The sequence below is a fragment of the Oryctolagus cuniculus genome, chromosome 4, assembly GCF_051225735.1.
Source record: "Oryctolagus cuniculus isolate XC-2025 breed Fujian yellow rabbit chromosome 4, ASM5122573v1, whole genome shotgun sequence".
Taxonomy (NCBI): Eukaryota; Metazoa; Chordata; class Mammalia; order Lagomorpha; family Leporidae; genus Oryctolagus; species Oryctolagus cuniculus.
In genome coordinates, this window is record NC_142870.1 from 36516228 (window position 1) to 36531804 (window position 15577).

Here is a 15577-nt window from a genome sequence, read left to right on the forward strand (position 1 = left end):
CCATTGTTTAAAAAATTTTTATATTATTTCAACAAATTCTCAGCATGTTATTCCTATCCTTGATAATATTAATTTGTAATCTGTGTGTCATCCACACCAACAGTTTGTGAATGCTTATTCCACTATGACATTTTCAACAGCAGATTCTAGTGTGTAGTTTCTTGGTAAGTATTGGTTTGATGAAAGGACGCATGGAAGTTCAATGTATTCCTTAAGTAAATAAATCTACTGTAGCAAATTCAGAGCTACCATCTATTCTAAAAAATGTTCCATGCTTTGCAAACTTCACGTTCTACCTCAGCTGTTTACCTCATCTTTGGAAACAAAAATCTCACATTTAAATAGTCTCTCAGCAGATATATCCAAAGACACCTTAAGAAAAAAAACTGAGTCACAGCTGCCCTGTGTGGATGGTTTATGGTCTATCAAGTACACCAGTGTCCATGCCTTCTTTTTGTTTTAGACTTTGTCATTTTCACTCAGTTATATTTCTGCCTAGCTCCTGTAAATATTTAAACTTTTAGGATGTGGATGTGAAACATTCTTCAAAGCAGGGTTGGGCCGGCGCCGCAGCTCACTAGGGTAATCCTCTGCCTTGTGGCGTGGGCACACCGGGTTCTAGTCCCGGTCGGGGTGCCGGATTCTGTCCCGGTTGTCCCTCTTCCAGGCCAGCTCTCTGCTGTGGCCAGGGAGTGCAGTGGAGGATGGCCCAGGTGCTTGGGCTCTGCACCCCATGGGAGACCAGGATAAGCACCTGGCTCCTGCCATCGGATCAGCGCGGTGAGCCGGCCGCAGCGCGCCGGCCGTGGCGGCCATTGGAGGGTGAACCAACGGCAAAGGAAGACCTTTCTCTCTGTCTCTCTCTCTCACTGTCCACTCTGCCTGTCAAAAAAAAAAAAAAAAAAAAAGAAAAAAAAGAAAAAAAAAAAAGCAGGGTTGCTAATTATTATTGGCTTCAGCCACAGGATAAAAATTTTATGTACTCCTTTCGGCCGGAGCCGCCATCTTCCAGTAATTCGCCAAGATGACGAACACAAAGGGAAAGAGGCGAGGTACCCGGTACATGTTCTCCAGGCCTTTCAGAAAACATGGAGTTGTTCCTTTGGCCACATACATGCGCATTTACAAGAAAGGTGACATTGTGGACATCAAGGGAATGGGTACTGTTCAAAAAGGAATGCCCCATAAATGTTACCATGGAAAAACTGGAAGAGTCTACAATGTTACCCAGCATGCTGTTGGCATTGTTGTAAACAAACAAGTGAAGGGCAAGATTCTTGCCAAGAGAATAAATGTGCGTATTGAACACATTAAGCACTCTAAAAGCCGAGATAGCTTCTTGAAACGTGTGAAGGAAAATGATCAGAAGAAGAAGGAAGCCAAAGAGAAGGGTACCTGGGTTCAACTAAAGCGTCAGCCTGCTCCACCCAGAGAAGCCCACTTTGTCAGAACCAATGGAAAGGAGCCTGAGTTGCTGGAACCCATTCCTTATGAATTCATGGCATGATAAATGTAAGATAAATAAATAAGACCTAATTGAAAAAAAAATTATGTACTGTTATCCACTTGATATCAGTTCATTAGAAGCTCAAGAATTAATAAACATGAGTTATAAATATGAACATTTATATCTTAGCTGAATTTTATTGCTTACATTTTCTTGCTTCAATTTTCCTTTCTCAGGAAAATCTGGAGTTATTATTGTAGAAGCACATGATGTTACATACATTCAAGTTAACTATAATCCAAATTTGCCAACATCTTCTATGAGACTTACTTGATGTATTTGCTAATTCATTAAATATCTATTTATATATATATATATATATCAAATACAATGAATTTTTATGGAGAGATGACATACTGAAAACTGGATGCTTATCAACTGATACCACTGTTGCAAGAGTATTAAAATCCAACAAAATAACGAACCTGCAGTGTGGCTCCAGGAGTCATCTAAATAATGGCACTATGCCAACTCGACAGCATGGTAACAATTCTGTTTTAAACTAGGTGTCTGACTACTAGGTTTTTATTTGTTTTAAGGAAAAGAGCCCAAGTGAAACATTTGAATATATTAATGTTTATATTTTTAGTGCTTGTCATTTGATTAAGAATAAAGCTATAGAAATGAGTGTATTTAGGTATTAGAAAATGTTACATATCAGATACCTAGCTTTTATTTCTCAGTAAGATTTTAATTTTCTTAGTTGTATGAGACCATAGCGTTTATAGAGGCTGGATGACAGAAGTATTTCTAAGACTCAGATCTGTAGGAGACCTCACCAAATGGGTATGTGGGCCATCAAGAATGATAATAAATGAAATCTTAAAGCTTCCATCTCAGGACTTCCACAGTTATATTTGCCAATTATCTGAAAACAGTGCCTATTCCTCTGTTCCTTAGGACAGTACCTTAGGGAGCCTTTCATTCACCATGCAAACTTTGATACAGGGTGAGATTATGGTCAGTACTGAAAGATCATACTCGATAAATATTCAGGCAGAACATAGATTTTTTTTAAATATATGATCTCAGTTCATGCTACCGCTCTCCAGAGAGCTTTATAAAAGAGAGAACAAAGAGTATAGTTCTTAGTATTCAAAAACACAGTTCACTTTATGTCATCTATCCCTGTCTGTGCACATTTGTGCTGTTAATGCCTTACAAAGGTAGATCATCCTAAACGACAGGAAGAGATCGAATGTGACAATGCATTTGCTCCCTGGTTAAAGCATGATTATACTCCAGAAGAGTCTGCTGCAAGTGCAATTTTTCCGTTCAGCTTTCTTTTCTACAGCATGGTTTGAGAAATATGGGAGCAGCAAACATTAGGATAATACTAATATTTCTCTTCCCTGAAGCAGATGCAAAAGAGTTTGGTGAAAATGCTTCCACGTAGTAATCCACATATCCATGTTCAACCACCGCACTTCAGATACAGCCTCATTGCCCTTTGATTCTGTACACTTTCACCTTTTAGAATTATATTTCTCGAGTTTCTTAGCAGGTCTGGGAATAATTAAAAATTCAGCACTTTTCTTTTTCATTTCCTCAGGCCTTGCTTGACTTCCAGATCAAGCACCTTGATTCATCTATCTACTATCTTTATTTCTGCTTCAAAGTATTCTGGTTCTCATCACTGATAATAATAAAGAAAAATTATACACAATTACTGTAGTGGCTTTATATCCATAAAGACTTTTTTTTAAGTGACCTTTTTTTTTTTTAAAGATTTATTTTATTTATTTAGAAGACAGAGTTACATGGCCGGCACCACAGCTCACTAGGCTAATCCTCCACCTGTGGTGCCGGCACCCCGGGTTCTAGTCCTGGTTGGGGCACCAGCCGGATTCTGTCCCTGTTGCTCCTCTTCCAGGCCAGCTCTCTGCTGTGGCCCAGGAGTGCAGTGGAGGATGGCCCAGGTCCTTGGGCCCTGGGAGACCAGGAGGAAGCACCTGGCTCCTGGCTTCGGATCGGCACAGCGCACCGGCTGCAATGCGCCGGCCGTAGCGGCCAGTTGGGGGGTGAACCAACGGAAAAGAAAAGGAAGACCTTTCCTCTCTCTCTCTCTCTCTCTCACTCTCACTGTCTAACTCTGCCTGTCAAAAAAAGAAATAAAAGACAGACTTACAGAGAGAGGTAGAGATATAGAGGTCTTCCATCCACTCATTCACTTCCCAGATGGCCGCAACAGCCAGGGCATTAACCCACTGCACCACAGCGCCGGTCCCCATAAATACTTTTTTTTTTTTGAATGAAGAGAGCTTAACAATATTAGTGTGTTTTATCAAGTTCAAACATACACTGTTTTATTTTAGACTGGCACTGACAAAAATGCATGCTTTTGCTATTTGTTAACTACTTACTAAATATTGGAGAAGTCTAGTAGTCCAAATAAAACTATTTTTGTAATAAATATATTAAAAACAATGGTTTGAAGCCTTTCATTTTGTGTCTTATGGCAAGTGTGTTAAAGTAAAAGTGCATATGATAAGATTTAACAAATATACTTTAAAATTTTCTCCTTCAAGCATAAGGTAGAAAAATTTAAGCTGGTAGAAATAGGCACAAGAATTTTTATAACATGTAAAAACTTATTGTTAACCAAGGAAGAAGTTACTCAGGATTGATACAATTCCTCATCATTCAATTTCTTTACGGGCTTGAATACAATTTCCTATCAACTTTGCATTTGGTAACAGTTCCCTACTAAAAATCAGCATCATTCCCTGCCAAATATTTATACAGCAAAAACTTTAATATGGTAGAGAGGTGAACCAAAAATGCGTCAATAATTCAGTGAAGTGTATCAGCCTTCAGAGTGCAGGCATCAAAATATAGTAGAAATCTGAAAGAAAATAATCATCCCTACTTTGATAAATACAAGTTTTTAATTGTGTAAAAGTCAGTTTTACTGTGTTATAGGGAGGGATCAGGGCAAAATGATTACATGTAAAATAGTAATGAAATATATACTTTCAACTGGGCATTTGCTTGGTACTTAAGATACCAGTTAGGACACTGGAACAGGTAATAGCTTAGGTTTCATTGATTATCCTATAGTGTAACAAAATAAATTTGAATAACAGAAATGGAAAGGAGAATTTGCATAATTGATACTATTGGAAACATTTGTTTTGTGTTGTATATCTAAATAAGCAGCAGCCTAGTTGAAAAATTAAGAACTCAGGGATGGGTTTAGCCTAGTGATTAAGATACCCTTGTTCCACATTGCAGTGACGGAATTTGAGTCATGCCTCCAGTTCCTGAATCTAGCTTCCTACTAATGCAGGCCCTTTGAAGCAACAGGGACATTCATGTAATTGGGTTCCTACCACCCACATGTGAGACCTGGATTGAATTCTCAGCTTCAGGCCCAGCCCCAGCCTTTGCAGCCATCTGGGGGAGTGAAAAAGAAGTTGGGAACTTTCTCTATATTCAACGCTCTCTCTCTCTCTTACTAAATGAATACATATTTTTTAATTATAGATTGGGTAATGCTATTTTAAACAAGATTAAAAAAATAAGATTTAAGAACTTTGGAATCAGATGGCTATACTTAAGCAAGCAATAGAACATCCTCATGGCTTTGTGTTCCACAGTAAAAGTTGGGCAATAACAACACACCCTAAGGTTGTTATGAGAATGAATGTGAGATTCCAAGATGCCTCAACAGGGAAAAGATGTGCTGATTTTGATCACAGGATGATAACAGAAAAAAATGCAGAAGTGTATTCCCAGGGGACAGTGGAAGCCATGTTTGTGGTAGAAATTCTAGGAAAGAAAAGAGACACCGTGGAGCAATGTGGACAGTGCAAACACGCAGCAGCAAGCGGGGATGCCACCTGCAACTCCAGCAGCTGGAGCTGGAGGAGACGCCAGCTTCAGTGAGGTAAGAGCGGCTGTGGCAGCCCCATCACCAGTGATGCCACCTGAAGGAGGAGCTTCCTGACTACACTGACTTTGAGTCCAGTTCGGAGCCCTCGCAGGGCCCTGTGAGAGAAAAGCATATCTCCCTGGCCACACCCAGCGCGCACGTCTGTATATCCACTGAAGGGGCAGGATTGCACCAAGCCACAGAGGCATCGGTCAAAAATAAAAGAGAACTCCGACAAGAAGAGAACACCAGCAGGTATTTCCACAAATGCCAAAAAATAAAGGCAGAAATATCAGAAACAAGAGCAAGGAAGACAATATGACGCCCCAGAAGGAACAGAACTGCACTTCAGTGTTAGAATGTGATGACTAAGATTGGTGAAATGTCTGGAAAGGTCTTCAAAAGAATCAGATTACTCAGAAACACAGAGAAACAAATTCATGAGATAAAGAAATTCCATACATGATATGGATGAAAAATTTTGCTGATAGAGATATTGAAGAGAAATCAAACTGAAATATTAGAATTAAAGAATTCAATAAGTAAGAAAAATCTTAGAAATATACCAGACCAAAAAAAGATGAAAAAATTAGAAAAACCTGAAAATAGTGTTCAAGATTTATGTGATACTATCAAATGACCAAACATAGGAGTGTTAGAAGCTCCTGAACATATGGAAAGAAAGAATGGCCTATTCAGTGAAATAACAGCAGACAACCTCCCTACGTTGGAGAAAAAGAGGCACATCCAACTACAGGAAGCACATAGAACTCCTAAAGAGACACAATCAAAAAATAATTTCACCATGATGCATTATAGTTGAACTTTCAACAGTAAAACATAAAGAAAATATTCTAAAATGTTCATGGGAGAAACACCAGATTACTTTCAGAGGATCTCCAATTAGACTAACAGCTAATTTCTCAACAGAAACCTTACAGGCTAGGAGAGATTGGACAGACATAGTTCAAGTTGTAAAACAAAGAAACTGTAACCATAGAACACTGCACACAGCAAAGTTCTCACTTATAATTGAAGGAGAGACAGAGATCCTCTAAAACAAATAGAAATACAAAGAATGTACCACCACTTCTCCAGTCTTATAAATGATTCTTTAAGATTTCATTTATTTATTTGAGAGGTAGAATTACAGACAGTGAGAGGGAGATACAGAGAGAAAAGTCTCTTACATCCGCTGGTTCACTTCCAAAATGGCTGTAATGGCCAGAGCTGAGCCCATCCGAAGCCAGGAGTCAGGAGCTTCTCCGGGTCTCCCACACAGATGCAGGGGCCCAACTGCTTGGGCCATCTTCCACTGTTCTCCCAGGCCATAGCAGAGAGCTGGATTAGAAATGGAGCAGCTGGACTAGAACTGGCGCCTATACGGGATGCTGGCGCTGCAGGTGGTGGATTAACCTACTGTGCCACAGCACTGGTCCCACAAATGATTCTTAAAGATGTGCTACACTTGAAACAGAAAATGATAGTCATTATAATGAAAGAACGTAAAGGCAGCAAAATCTCCTAGCATAGTACAAAGGAAACTCAATACAAAATAGAAGAATACTTAGGGAAACAAGACAGGACCATGGCATTACTTATCAACAGTCACTTTGAATGGAAATGGTCTGAATTTTTCAATTAAGATATACAGAATGGCTAAATGGATTAAAAAATAAGACCCCTCTATTTGCTGCCTACAAGAAACACACCTCAGGGCCGGCACTGTGGCACAGCGGGTAAAGCTGCTGCCTGCAGTGTCAGCATCCTATATGGGTGCTGGTTTGAGTCAAAGCTTGCTCCACTTCTGATCCAGCTCTTAGCTATGGTCTGGGAAAGCAGTGAAAGATGGCCCAAGTGGTTGGGCCTCAGCACCTGCGTAGGAGACCTGGAGAAAGCTCCAGGCTCCTGGCTTCTTATCAGTGCAGCTCTGACCGTTGTGGCCGTCTAAGGAATGAATCATCAGATGGAAGACCTCTCTCTATCTCTCTACCTCTGCTTCTCTGTAACTCTGCCTTTCAAGTTAATCAATACATATTTTAAAAAAAAACCACACCCCACCAACAAAGATACACACAGACTGAAAGTGAAAGGATGGAAAAGATATTCCATGCCAATGAAAAGAAAAAAAAAAAAAGAGCAGGAGTGGCCATGCCAATATCAGATAAATAGACTTAAATACAAAACTGTTAAAAGAGACAAGGAAGGGTATTATGTAATGATTAAGAGATCATTTCAACAGAAGACATGACTACTGTAAATGTATATTCACCCAATAACAGAGCAGAGCCTGGCTATTTAAGACAAATTTTAATGGATCTAAAGGGAGAAATAGACACTAACATAATAATAATGGGGGACTTCAACACTCCACTTTCATTAATGGACAGATCAACTAAACAGAAAATCATCAAAGAAACAGCAGAGCTAATCTACACTATGGAGCAAATGGTCCTGATTCATATCCACAGAATATTTCATCTATAGTTGCAGAATACATATCCTTTTCATCAGTGCATGATACTTTATAGAAATCATAACATGTATCTTTCCTGAAGACAGTGAAATGAAGCTGGAAATTAACAACTTAGAAACTAGAAAACATGGAAACACATGGAGACTGATTAACATTCTCCTGAATGAACAGTGTGCCTTAGAAGAAATCAAAATGGAAATAAATTCCTGGAAATGAATGAAGATGACAACACAGTCTATCAAAAATTATGGAATACAGAAAAAGCCGTGTTATGAGGGAAGTTTATAGCAATTAGCAACTACATCAAAAAGTTGGAAAGGCAGCAAATAAATGAGCTAATAATGCATCTCATGATCATAGGAAAACAACGACAATAAGCCAAACCCAAAATTAGTAGGAGGAAACAAATAATAAAAATTAGAGAAGAAAAAAACAAAATTGAGACCAAAAAATGATACAAAAATCAGTGAAATGAAGGGTAATTTGTGAAAAAGTAAATAAAATTGATACACCATTGGCCCAACTAACCAAAAAAAGATCATCCATATCAATACAATCAGAAATGAAAATTGAGATGTAACATCGGATACAACAGAAATAGAAAGAAGCATCAAAAAGTGCTACAAGCAGCTCTGTGCCAAAAAGTGGAACTGGATATATTTCTGGACACATACAATCTACCAAAATTTAGTCATGAAGACACAGAAAACCTAAACAAACTAATAAACAAGACAGAGACTGGATCAGTAATAAAGACCTTCCTAACAAAGAAAAGCCCAGCACCACATGGCTTCACTACTGATTTATAAAAAACTTTTAAAGAAGAATTGATTCCAATTTTTTCAAACCATTCAAAACAATTTAAAGGGAGGGGATCTTCTTAAACTCCTTCTGTGAAACTAGCATTATCTTAATTCCAAAACCACAGAAAGATACAGCAAAGAAAGAGAACTATAGACCAATATCCCTGCTGAAAATAGATACAAAAATGCCTAACAAAATATTAGGTAACAGAACCCAACACCACATCAGAAAGATCACTCACATGGATTTATCCCTCGTATGCAGAGATAGTTCAACATACAAAAGTCAACAAATGTAATACATCACACTAACAAACTAAAGAAAAAAATATGATAATCTCAATAGATGCAGAGAAAGCATTTGATAAAACACAGCATCCTTTCATAATAAGCATCTTAAGCAAATGGACATAGAAGGAACATTCTGCAACATAGTAGAGGCAATATATGACAAACTGAGCCAGCATCATATTGAATGGGGAAAAGTTGGAAGCATTTCCACTAAGATCTGGAACCAGACAAGGATGCCCAATTTCACCATTGCTATTCAATATAGTCCTGGTACTGGAAGTTTTAGCCAGAGCCATTAGGCAAGAAAAATGAAACCAAAAGGGATACAAATTGGAAAGGAGGAAGTCAAATTATCCCTATTTGCAGAAAACATGATTCTACAATAGGGAATCCAAAAGTCTCGTCTGAGAAACTATTTGAACTCGTAAGAGTGTGATCTAGTTGCAGGATATAAAACAAACACACAAAAATTAAAAACATTTGTATACACAGACAATGTCATAGCTGAGAAAGAACTTCTAAGTCAATACCATTCATGGTAGCTTCAAAAAATTAAAAAAATACCTTGGAATAAATTTAACAAAGGAGGTGAAATTTCTCTATGATTAAAATGAAAATTGCAGAATATTAAAAAAAAGAAATAGAAGACACCAAAAATAAAAAAAAAATTCTTCCATGTTCCTGGATTAGAATAATTTATATCATCAACATGTCTATAGTAACGAAAGCAATTTACAGATTCAGTGTGATCCCAATCAAAATACCAACGGCATTCTCAGATCTAGAAAAACATTGAGAATATTCATATGGAAACACAAAAGTCCTGAAATAGCTGAAACAATCTTAAATAATAAAAACAATGCCAGAGGCATCACTATATTAGACTTCAAGACATACTACAGGGCAGTTATAATGTAAACAGCCTGGTACTGGCACAAAAATAGACATGTAGACAAATGGGTCAAAATAGAAACCTCAGAAATTAATCCACACATCTACAAACAACAAATCTTTGAATAATGAGGTGAAATCAATCTCTGGGGAAAAGACAGTTTCTTCAACAAATGGTTCTGAGAAAACTGGGTCTACACATGCAGAAGCATGAAACAAGATCCCTTACCTTATTTTTTAAAAGATTTGTTTATTTACTTGACAGAGCTACACAGAGAAAGGAGAGGCAGAGAGAGAGAGAGAGAGAGAGAGAGAGAGAGAGAGAGAGGGAGATACAGAGAGAGAGAGAGGTCCTCCATCAGATGGTTTACTCCCCAATTGGCTGCAACAGCTGGAGCCGTGCTAGTTCAAAGCCAGGAGCCAGGAGCTTCCTCCAGGTCTCCCACGCGAGTGCAGGGGCCCAAGGACTTGGGCCATCCTCCACTGCTTTCTCAGATCATAGCAGAGAGCCGGATCGGAAGAGCGCTGGCCTGATTCCCCTACCTTATACCTTATACAAAAATCAGCTCAAAATGGATCAACGATGCAAATCTATGATCTAAAAGCATCAAATTACTAGACGGAAACATTGTGGAAACTCTGCAAGACACTGGCATAGGTAAATATTTGTTGGAAAAGACACTTGAAGCACAGGCATTAAAGAGAAAAAATAGACAAATGGGAATAGATCGAGCTAAGGAGCTTCTGCACCACAAAGGAATGACTCAATAAAGTGAGGAGGCTTCTCTCTCTCTCTCTCTCTCTCTGCCTCTCCTCTCTCTCTCTCTGCCTCCTCCTCTCTCTCTCTCTGCCTCTCCTCTCTCTGTGTAACTCTGACTTTCATGTAAATAAATAAATCTTTAAAAAAATAAGGAAGGGGTTCTTGTTTCAAATTTCTGCATGTGTAGACTCTCTTTCTCTGACTCTGCCTCTCTGTTATTCTGCCTTTCAAATAAATAAATATATAAATCTTTAAAAAGTCTATGGAAAATGGAATTAAAAGATAAGGTGTAAAAATTTTAAAATCCATGCATACGCATTTTTCATGAACTTTTTGAAAATTCAACATGTGCATGAGCTATAAAATTTTTACACGCAAATCTCTCTTAATGTCATTTTCCATGAACTCTTTGAAATACTCTCATATGTACATATATGAACATATGTATAGGTTTATAGAATTATATGTTTATATTACATTAGGAGTGAATACAGTGTTATATGTCCAGAAAAGATAACTTTAGTAATTGAAATATATTCATTTTAGCATACTCCTATTTTGTAAAAGAAATCTGGAGTTCTTATGTTCATTAGTTTATTATCAACAAAGGAATAACTTAATTGCTTTAATTAAACAAGTTCATTGAATATAGAGTGTCTTAAATTTCAGGAGAAAAAGACTGTATTTTATTTGTAATGTTTCCAATAGACTTGCAATTTAAAGCAGAATTAGATGACCTAAGGAGTCATAAAAAAATAAGTTGGAAAGGTGTGTTAAATGCTGACAGCCTAATGCTTTCAAAGCCCTAAAGTCTGTGTTACTTGTGTTTCTCTCAGTCCTGACTTCATAAGATTGCTGTAAGTAGAGAAAAGTTATATTATTGCTGTTCAGTGTATGACAAGTAGTGGTCAATAAATGTTGGTGATTATCAGAGATGAATTTACACTGTTTATATTGGGTCATGGTATTTAGATTATTTGTGAGTCCTGTGATTAATAGCTGGGCTCAAGAAAGATTACTGATTTCAGTGATTCTAGCATGTATCTTCCTGCTTTCTAAAATCACAAAGAAGAGGCCGGCACTGTTGCTCAGTAGGTCAAAACCCTGACTTGCAGAGCCAGTATCTGAAATGGGTGCCAGTTTGAGTCCTGGCTGCTCCACTTCCATTCCAGTTACCTGCTAATGTGCCTTGGAAAGGAGCGGAGGATGGCTCAAATCCTTGGGCCCTTGCACCCATGTGGGAGACCTGGAAGAATTTCCTGGCTCCTGGTTTTGGCTTGGCTTAGTCCTGGTTGTTGCAGCCATTTGGGGAGTGAATCAGTAGACGAAAGATCTCTCTCTCTCTCTCTCTAACACTGTCTTTCAAAAATAAATACATAAATAAATAATAAAATAAAATCATAAAGAAGGGACTACAATGAAGGATAACTGAATTTTCTAGAATTCTGTCATAATCAACTTGTGTTATATACTTGTGATAGAGAAATACATTTTATCTAAACATATCAACTATAAATAATTCTTAATTTAACAATTTAAATTATTAATTCTGGATGTACATGAATGAGATTAAAGATCAAAAGGCTGCTGTACTTTTGAAAGAACTATTCAAGGCTATCAGATAGTATTGCTCAATATATGTAGGTGGTACCCTCTAGTGGTTACCATGTACCCTATTCTTTAATTAGAGTTAAAATAAATAATGGATATTTTTGGGAGGTTAAACTGTAAATTCTGGGAACTTCAGTGGTTGTGTTTCAAAGTCTCCTTTTCTCAGATTCAGAACTAGATTCCAGAATTATATATGAATTTTGAACATTGTATCCAACAGAGGGTGATGGCAAGTCCCAATATGCACTAGTGCCACTAGACTTCCAAGGCATAATAGATTTTATAGTCAACAACAAAAGAATACATGGAGAAACATGGAGCACTCAAAAGTAGGAGTGAAAAATCATGGAAAATTTCACCTCAAACTAAAATAATAGTTTATCCTTGTAGAACTATTAATAAAGCATTTCTAATTGAAGTTGGAATCAAGAGTAATCATTTCAAACATAACATAACTACACTTACAATCCAGGTGTTTGGTCCCTAGTTCTCATTCCTCCCAACAACTGCCATATTGTCTTTCTTTTTATGTGATTTTATTGCATCAAATTTACATAGCTATCAGACTATAGACTCTTTGAGCTAGAAATATTCTAAAAAATAATAGGTATAGGCCAGCACCGTGGCTCACTAGGCTAATCCTCTGCCTGCGGCACCCGCACCCGGGGTTCTAGCCCCAGCTGAGGTGCTGGATTCTGTTCCAGTTATCCTTCTTCCAGTCCAGCTCTCTGCTGCAGCCCGGGAAGGCAGTGGAGGATGGATGGCCAAGTGCTTGGGCCCTGCACCTGCATAGGAGACCAGGAGGAAGCACCTGGATCCTGGCTTTGGATCGGCACAGTGCGCTGGCCATAGCGGCCATTAGGGGAGTGAACCAACGGAAGGAAGACCTTTTTCTCTGTCTCTCTCACTGTCTATAATTCTCTCTCTGTCTCTCTCTCTCACTGTCTAACTCTGCCTGTCAAAAAAAATAGGTATAAATAAACATAAATGCTCTTAATAAAACTGTGCACTTAAGTTATTACATAAATTGGAAATTGTGTGAATTTTTAACTAATATTTAATTAAAAATGAGAAAATAATATTTCATTTGAAGAAAATTGATAGTTTTTGAACTCTGGCATCAAATACTACAATACTGAATAATGGAATAAAAGTATTTATTAAGAATATATGGATCTTGCCATTTTTAGAATTACATTTAAAAGGTATTACACATCTACACACCATATATATGTTAGTATATATTTGTGTATGTACCATTATTGATGGTAATTCTCAAGCTTGAATTCTAGAATTTATAGATACAAAACCAAAAATTATCATTTGAATAGACTAAACTCACTCACTTAATTGTTTTGTAATCTTAAGTAAAGTTGAACATTGCCAATAAAATTAAACCTCATTTTGATAAAGTGACTAATGTCAGAAAGAAAACCCACAGGATTAAGTGAATCTGCATGTAATTTTGCAAACAAATTCACTCTGATAAGGTGATAGTTCACTTTTAAAAGTACTTACACTGCCTAAAAGATGGTCAAAACTGGGTTAGAGTCTATTTCTTTACAAATGACAGCATGAAGCTTTATAAAGTCAAGATATTTAAACAAATTACTTTAAAACATTTTTTTTATTTGTTTCTTTTCTTTTTTATTTGAAAGGCAGAGAAACAGCGAGAGATTGCAAGCGTTCTTCATCTGCTAGTTCACTCCCCAAATGTCTGCAACAGCCAGGGATGCTCAAGTTGAAGCCTGGAGCCCAAAACTCAACCTGGGTCTCTCAAGTGGATGCCAGGGACCCAAATAATTGATCCATCAAATGCTGCTTCTGAGGGTGTGTGCTAGCAGTGAGCAGGATTGGAAGTGGAGTAACTGGGAGCAAAACCAGGCAATCAATAAAAGATGTTGGCACAAAAATGTATACTGTCCTGAACTCTTGCTCCTCAATATCAAATTGTTTTATAGAAACAAATATTTGGGATGAATGCTTTGGGCTGTGATGATTTTCATCTGCAAAGTCCCCTATTTCAAAAGTTACTATAAAATTACTATAGAAAACTAGAACAGTCATAGAACCAAGTTGACAATGTCAATGATATGCTTATAAAAGTGGTAAAGTGTGACACTAAGTACATGTTTAAAAATGGAAAATTAATTGTTGATAACTTTATGCATATTAAAATAATCTGATAGTTTACCTTTCATTAAGAAAAATTTATTTTCAAAGAAGTGTTTCATTTCTTAGCATTAACTTTTATATAAGTTACATTAGTACTAGTAATTTACTGGGAGTTTAATACTTCACTAGTAATGATAAATGGATAGTATCTCTTCAAATTTTCCTGAAAATGTTTCTAACCATTCATATAATAAAACATTTAATGCATGTTCATAATTTGTATGAAATTTATGCATACTAACCTATAGTTTATGAATTCCAAAAGGATGCAATTCTATATAGTTCTAATATAGTTTCTCAATATTTAAAACTCTGCCTTAAATTTTGTGGGTTTAAAATAATGCTTAAAGCAAAAATCAGTATGAAGATGGAGATAATATATAAAAACTACATTTGCATAAAGTTTTATTACTAGAAATGCCTATTAAAACATGTTTGATCCTTCAATGAAATGAGTAAGTAATATGTAAACTGTGGGAAATGTCATGGCTACACTAATTCATGCAGCCTTCAATGTTTACAAAGTAGTACATTAAAAAGCTTTAGATGAAATATTCTGTGACTGAAACAAATACAGTTTCTTCCCAGTTGGTTATAGCAATTAAGGATTTATGTTTATTTAAGTATTCAACTTTTTCTTAACCTTTGCTAGAGTATTGGCCATGAACTGGCAATTTACCTTGGGATATATTTTAGTATAACCATTTCCAAAGGAAAAGGTTTTCTGATACAGCAGAGTAAATCAGAAGCCAAAGATTAGTGGATGTATCTGATTTTCAGAATTGAAGAGATACACCTCATTTTATGTGAAAACATTTTAAAACCATAACAACTGAAAATTTCCATAAAAGAAAATCAACTTAGAGAATCTCAGAAATCTTTCTCCAAAAACACAAACACTTTAGGTATCCATACTCTAAAGTGGCTTCTAAACAGCCCCCCCCCCCCACCTTTTTTCCTGATAGGAACTTTTTCTTGTACTCCTTAATTTATATTCTTATGAAAAAGGAGACTGCTACAGATACTGGTGCAAGCTTCTCCCCTCCCACGCGGAAGATGCTGCTATTGCATTAAAATAATAGGCCAATCATTTAGTGAGCATCAAGTCTTTTGAAAAAAATTCCCACACTCAGATGGCTGTCAATGGAGGTGCCAGTGAACCGCTATGCAAAGCCCCCCAATCACTTTG

General features: G+C 37.0%; 2 protein-coding genes across 5 annotated transcripts in view; one reads left to right on the forward strand and one right to left on the reverse strand.

The window, feature by feature from the left end:
• Nucleotides 1-15577, reverse strand: part of ROBO1 (roundabout guidance receptor 1) — a 1247412-nt gene that overhangs the window by 501369 nt on the left and 730466 nt on the right. The gene's annotated exons all lie outside the window — the stretch shown is intronic.
• LOC108178019 (large ribosomal subunit protein eL21) lies at nt 977-1548 on the forward strand. The gene has a single exon (XM_017347172.4). The coding sequence runs from the start codon at nt 1025-1027 to the stop codon at nt 1505-1507; it is 483 nt and encodes a 160-aa protein (XP_017202661.3). The 5' UTR covers nt 977-1024; the 3' UTR covers nt 1508-1548.

Bases quoted from the DNA above. Each gene is read 5' to 3' on its own strand.
- LOC108178019 (XM_017347172.4), top strand. From the start codon at position 1,025: ATGACGAACACAAAGGGAAAGAGGCGAGGTACCCGGTACATGTTCTCC.